Source organism: Eimeria acervulina, genomic scaffold (genome assembly GCF_000499425.1).
Source record: "Eimeria acervulina Houghton genomic scaffold, Eah_scaff153, whole genome shotgun sequence".
NCBI classification, from domain to species: Eukaryota; Apicomplexa; class Conoidasida; order Eucoccidiorida; family Eimeriidae; genus Eimeria; species Eimeria acervulina.
Genome location: NW_013550207.1, coordinates 1,208 through 7,500, shown reverse-complemented (window position 1 = coordinate 7,500; position 6,293 = coordinate 1,208). Strand labels below are relative to the sequence as shown.

General features: G+C 48.0%; 2 protein-coding genes across 2 annotated transcripts in view; both read right to left on the bottom strand.

The window, feature by feature from the left end:
• EAH_00021420 (importin, putative) overlaps positions 1-2,411 on the bottom strand; it is a gene marked incomplete at both ends in the record, with an annotated part of 9,134 nt that extends 6,723 nt beyond the window's left edge. Inside the window, 7 exons of the mRNA XM_013397055.1 lie at positions 1-42; positions 241-345; positions 544-686; positions 748-1,048; positions 1,449-1,724; positions 2,258-2,276; positions 2,401-2,411. The exon at positions 1-42 is cut by the window's left edge and continues 106 nt beyond it. Of these exons, the coding sequence (XP_013252509.1) occupies positions 1-42; positions 241-345; positions 544-686; positions 748-1,048; positions 1,449-1,724; positions 2,258-2,276; positions 2,401-2,411 (897 nt within the window). The remainder of the gene's footprint in view (positions 43-240; positions 346-543; positions 687-747; positions 1,049-1,448; positions 1,725-2,257; positions 2,277-2,400) is intronic.
• A 1,766-nt stretch (positions 2,412-4,177) lies between these two features.
• EAH_00021410 (hypothetical protein, conserved) lies at positions 4,178-5,701 on the bottom strand (the record flags this gene model as incomplete). Its single annotated transcript, XM_013397054.1, has 4 exons — positions 4,178-4,340; positions 4,512-4,601; positions 4,818-5,037; positions 5,311-5,701. 4 exons carry the CDS (start codon positions 5,699-5,701, stop codon positions 4,178-4,180), a joined length of 864 nt encoding a protein of 287 aa, XP_013252508.1.
• Between the last annotated feature and the right edge of the window lie 592 nt (positions 5,702-6,293).

Here is a 6,293-nt window from a genome sequence, read left to right as displayed (position 1 = left end):
GGACAGCAGCTCCGCTTCAGATAAAACCAAGTCGTTTGATAGCTTAGCAGCAAACAACAGCAGCAACAATAAAAGGAGACAGCAGTAAGAAGAGACAGCTAAAGGAGACATCAAAAGGAGACATTAAAAGGACACACTAAAAGGACACACTAAAAGGAGACACTAAAAGGAGACACTGAAAAGAGGCACAACACCCTAAACCCTAAACCCTAAACCCTAAACCCTAAACCCTAGGCCTACGAGGTCGTCTATGAGTTCGAGGCCCCCCATAGCCACGGCTTCATCGCCGCCTGGCTGCAGCGCCTTCTCTATAACTGTTGTTACGCCAGGCAGCAGTGCAAACAACTGCAGCAGCCCCACACAAACCCTAAACCCTAAACCCTAAACCCTAAACCCTAAACCCTAGGCTTCAGGCCTATATCCCGTTCCTCCAACACTTCCAATGAACTACAAACCCTCAACGCAAACCAGACGACCTTCTATGGCAGGCCCAAACCCTAAACCCTAAACCCTAGACTTTAAACCCTAAACCCTAAACCCTACCTTTTTTTGTTGTGCAGGGTCTACTGCATCCTCCGCGAGGCCCCTGAGCCCCTCAAAAGAAGGCCCAGCGAGGGAAGGGTTTTGATCAGTGGTGGCGAGAGCTGCAGATACACCCCAAGAGGCAGCATTCAGCTGCATGCAGCCTAAACCCTAAACCCTAAACCCTAAACCCTAAACCCTAGATTCTAAACCCTAAACCCTCACCTTGCTGAAAGATGTGTAGCAACTCATCAAAGAAGGTCTCTGCCCCGTCTCCGCTTTCAACATATGCAGCAAATACCTCGACAGCAGCAAGTTGCAGCTGCTGCAGCTGCTGCTGCTGCATTTGTTGCTGCTGCTGCTGCTGCAGCAGAGGTGCAGCAAGGAGCTGCAGCACATGTCTCGTCTTTGCTTCGTCAAATTGAGGCAGCCGCAGCAGCGCAGCAAGCAAATGACCTAAGGAGTGACGCACTGGCTTCGAAGACTCGCTGCCCAAACGATTTACTAAGGACTCCGTAAACTCAGACTGCAGCAGCAGCAGCAGCAGCAGCAGCAACAGCAGCAGCAAATGCAGCAAATGCAGCAAATATAGCAGCATATGTAGCAGCATATGTAGCAGCAATAGGGTTTGATTAAGCAGATGCAGACGCGCAGCAGTAGATGCAAATGAAGTAGCAGATGCAGCAACAGAAGAAAGGAAGATGAAGCAGCAAATGCAGCAGCAGCAGCAGCAAGTGCAGCAGCAGCAAATGCAGCAGCAGCAAATGCAATGAATACAACAATCGGAAACGAAGCAGCAACAAGAGAGAGTGGAAGCAAACAGAAGACAGCTAGAAGATGTCTCTCACACCTCAACAACCAGGGGTAACCCTAAACCCTAAACCCTAAACCCTAAACCCTAAGCTGTCGATGTTGAGGGGCCCCACCTGCTGCTCTGGCTGCATGCAGCCAAATGCCTTTGCTGCCTTGCGTCTGAGCAGCACTGCAGCAAGCTGTCTGATTTCTTCTTGTTCTCCTCTAAGAGCCTCCTCTGCTAGCAGCAGATACACCTCACGCTGCTGCTCCGGCTGCTGCTGCTGCTGCAGCAACTGCCGCACCTGTTCTGTTGCTGCCTTGGCTGTAGCAGGTTGCAGGGATGCCTGCAGCAGCTCGCGCAGCTGCTGCTGCCCCTGCTGTTTTGCATCTGTCATCTTCGTCAGACCCTAAACCCTAAACCCTAAACCCTAATAAACCCTAATAAACCCTAAACCCTCGAGTGCAGCAAGGTCGCCTGCGGGGGCCTCCCTGCTGTTATTTATTTGTGTAAATTTATTATTAGACAAAACTCAGCAGCAAACGCAAAGACCCAGAGCTGCAGTTTGCTGCTGCTGTAGCAGCAGCAGCAGCAGCAGCAGCAGCAGCAGCAGCAGCAACGGAAGCCACAGCTGTCGATCCCTGGCTCTTAGCGGCTCTCTGCGGTGTATAGGCAGATCGCTTCCTACATACCTTAAAATAAATATAATAAAAAGAAAAAGAAAGCATTTAATAAAGAAACAAAGTTAAAAAAACAAACAATAACAAATTATAAACGTACACATGCAATACAGATATATGCGGGGCGCGGCCCCACGCCTAGGGGGCCGGGCACCTCCTGAGGGTTTAGGGTTTAGGGTTTAGGGTTTAGGGTTTAGGGTTTGTTGTTAAGACAAGATCTTATATACACTTTCGAATAAGACTTATTATTGTATAGGCATACAGTGTACAGAAGGATGAGCCTGCGCTAAAGCCCTAAACCCTAAACCCTAAACCCTAAACCCTAAACACTGTACACTATACTCTGGACTTTAAACACTAAATCCAAACCCTCAGAGACAAAACCCTAAAGCCTAAACCCTTAACCGCAAGGTCATGAGCCCTCAGCCGACAAACAATAAAGAGAGAGACCTCGGGCGGCTGGGCTTTAGGGGTGTTGAGGCTGTGCTTCTGCTGCTGCTGCTGCTGCTGCTGCTGTTGCTGCTGCTGCTGCTGCTGCTGCTGCATAGAGTACAGATTACGTTTGCTTCTGTTGTCTCTGTCTCCTCCTTGAATATCTTTGTCTCTTCTTTGCTTGCCTCTGCCCTATTGCTGTCTCTGTCTCCTTGTTTGTGTCTGTTTGTCTCCTTTTGTCTTTGCTGTCTCTAAGTCTAAGCCTTCTCTCTCGCTTGATTCTTATACTTGTCTCCTTTCTTGCTGTCTCCTTTGTGTGTCTCTGTCATTTGCTGTCTCTTCTGCGTGTGGTTGTCTCTCTATTTGTCTTTAACTCTTTTTTGTCTGTCTCTGTCCGTGTCTCCCTGTCTCCTTTATCTCTCTGTCTCTGTCTGTCTCTCTCTGTTTCTCCTTTACATCGCTGTCTCTCTCTCTCTCTGTCTCCTTTATCTCGCTGTCTCTGTCTCTCTTTCTGTCTGTCTCCTCTATCTCGCTGTCTCTGTCTCTCTTTCTGCCCTCTTTATCTCTGTCTCTCTCTTCGTCTCCTTTATCTCGCTGTCTCTCTTTCTGTCTCCTTTATCTCTCTCTCACTGTCTCTCTTTCTGTTTGCTTTACCTCTCTCTCTCTCTTTCTGTCTCCTTTATATGCCCTCGGCTCCATCATATTGTCTGTCTCCTTGCGTTGTTTTATGTGCTGTCCCTCGTCTCCTTCTCTTTTTCTTTTGTCTCTGTCTCTCTTTGCTTCGGTCTCTCTTTGTCTCTGTCTCTCTTCGTCTTTGTCTCTCTTTGTCTCTGTCTCTCTTTGTGTCTCTCTTTGTCTCTGTCTCTCTTCCTATCATTCGCTCTTACTGTCTCCTCTATCTTGTCTGTCTCCTTTTGTTTATTTCTTGTCTATTTCTTTGTCTCTATCTCGCGTGTCTCCCTTATCTTTATTTTCATTTTTATTTTCTTGCTGTCTCCTCTTCTTATTGATCATGAAGACAATATATTAAATTCTGTCTCCTTTCTGCTGTCTCCTCTATCTTTTTTGTCTCCTTTCTGCTCTCTCCTTTATCTTTTTTGTCTCCTTTCTGCTTTTCAGTTTATTATTGTGTCTCTCTACTTTATTAAACTCTGTCTCCTTTGTTCTGTCTCCTTTACTCTGTCTCCTTTCTCTCTACTGTCTCTATCCTGCTCTCTAGTTTATTATTGTGTGTCTCTATTAAACTCTGTCTCCTTTCTGCTGTCTCCTTTCTGCTGTCTCCTTTCTGCTGTCTCTTTCTCAATCAGCAGAGACAGCATCGGGGCGACAACCAAACCCTCTGCATTTATTCATTTTCTTTTGTTTATTTCTTTTTTTTCTTTTTTCTCCTATTTCCCTTGCTCTCTTTGTTCGTCCTCATATATATATATATATATATATATGCATAGATACATATATATATGTACATATATATAATATATATATAATATATATATATATTCCAGGCCAAGCAAGCAATATATCTAATCTATTTAAATTATTATTTTGTATTCGAATGTCATAAATGCAGACGGAGACATGCAGGCTATGCAGTTCTCCTTTGGTTGCTGCTGCTGCTGCTGCTGCTGCTGCTGCTGCTGCTGTTCTAGCTAGCTGGTTAACTGACAACTTGGGGGGGCTGCGTTTGCTGCTGCGTTCCCCTGCTGCTGCTGCTGCAGCAAAACCGAATTATCTAAACACCCTCGCCATATTACCTTTGCTGCTGCTGTTGCAACAGCTGCTGCTGCTGCTGCAGCTGCTGCTGCTTCTCTTCCATCCGCTTTGCTGCTGCTACCTGGAGACGCCGCTGCAGCTCTGCTTTTTTTCTTTCTTTTCGTAGTCTTAATTTAAACTGATGCCTCTCATCATGGATCCTGCACAAGCACAGCAGCAGCAGCAGCAGCAGCAGCAGCAGCAAATGCTGCGGGAACAACAACACCAGTAGCTACGCAAAAGCAGCAGCAGCAGGGACACGAGTACCAAGAACAGCAGCAGCAGCAGCTGCTGCTGCAGCAGCAGCAACAGCTTGCAGCAGGGCGCCTCACTTGTAGAAATCTTTGCTGCGAGACCAAGTCTGCAGCTCTTCAGGTAGCGGCTCCCTGTGCAGCCAGCGATCGATTTGCTTCTTTGTCTCGCTGCAGCAGCAGCAGCAGCAGAAACAGCAGCAGCAGCAGCAGCAAGGGTGCCCCTTCAGCTCAACCCAGCCACTAACTCAGATACAGCAGCAGCAGCAAAAGCAGAAGCAGCTGCAGCAAAAGCAGCAGAAGCAGCACAAGCTGCAGCAGCAACAAAAACAGAAGCAGAAAAAGTAGCAGCGGCAGCAGCAGCAGCAGCAGGCAGTTGTTAGTTACTCTGGCAGTTCGGGTTTCCCCTGTCTCCAGTGTATCGACAGCTCGGCCTCCAGCTTGCGGTGCAGCAATCTGCTGCCTCTCTTGAGGATTACATCGAGCTGATCCGGGGCTACCAGCCGAGGCGCCAGCAGCAGCTGCTGCTGCTGCTGCCGCTGCTGCTGCTTCTCCTGCTGCTGCTGCTGGGCTGCGGGTGCGTCAGTCGAAACGCCAGCCGCGTCGTCTGACCATTAAATGCCGCAACACAGCAGCAACAGCAGCAGCAACAGCAGCAAGAAGCAGCAGCAACAGCAGCACACAGTAGCAGCAACAGTAGCAGCACACGCAAAAAGATACAGCATCAATAAACAAGATTATAATGCCCCTCACAAGCTCGCCCTGAGTTGCTGCTGCTGCTGCTGTAGCTACTGCTGCATGTGCTGCTTCTAGTGTTCCTGTTGGTGCTGCAGTTGCTGTTGCTGCTGCTGCTGCCCGTGTTGCTGCTGCTGCTGCTTACTGTTGATAACGAAGAAGAGCTCATTGAATGGCTCTGCAGCAAGAAAGGCCCCCCAAGAGCCGAAGACACAATTTACAGAGCTCTGCGCTTCTCTCCAAGCACTCCTGGTGAAGGGGATCGGTCGACCCCCCTTTGGGATCGATCGATCCCAGGTTGGGATCGATCGATCCCCACCTGGGATCGATCGATCCTGAGTCATGGCCACTTGATCCCCACCTGGGATCGTTCGATCCCCACCTGGGATCGATCGATCCCAGGCTAGGATCGATCGATCCTCCGTTAGAATAGGCTGCCCCGCGACCATGAGGGGTCGATATCCGTGAGCTGGGATCGATCGATCCCAGCAGAACTGGCGCACTAAAGCGGAGCGCCTCAGAGCAGAGAGAGTCATCGGCTGTCCCTCTTTAAGCAAAGCCAAATGCATTTGTCTAAGAGAAAAATAAGAGAAAGGAGACACGCAAAAAGAGACAATAAACAAATAAAAGAGAGCGCCTCAACAAACCTAAAAAAGGAGACAGTGAGAAGAAGAGACAAAACAACAAAAACAAAATGCAGAGAATGAAGAGACAGATAAAACAAAAGAAGAAGGAGACAGCAAACAAGAGAGAACGAGACATGCATACATACGCTTCTTAAATAAAACAAAAGAAGAAGGAGACAGCAAAGGAGACATGCATACACCCGAAAGAAGAAGAAGAAAAATAAAAAGAAAGCGAAAAGGAGACAGCAAAAAGACATCATGCAGGAGTCATCAAAAGGAGACAAAATGAAGGAGAGAGAGACAGAGAGAGACAGAGACAGAGACAAGTAAAAAGAGATAAAGACAAAGACAGAGACAGAGACATAGAGAGACAGACGAAACAAAGGCAACTGTCTCTTCTCTTCTCTGTGTCTCTTCATATACCCCCGTACCTAGCAAGCAGCAGAATATTGCGGTTTGCATGCAGCTTGCGGTGTATATACAGATCCTCGCTGCAGCAACC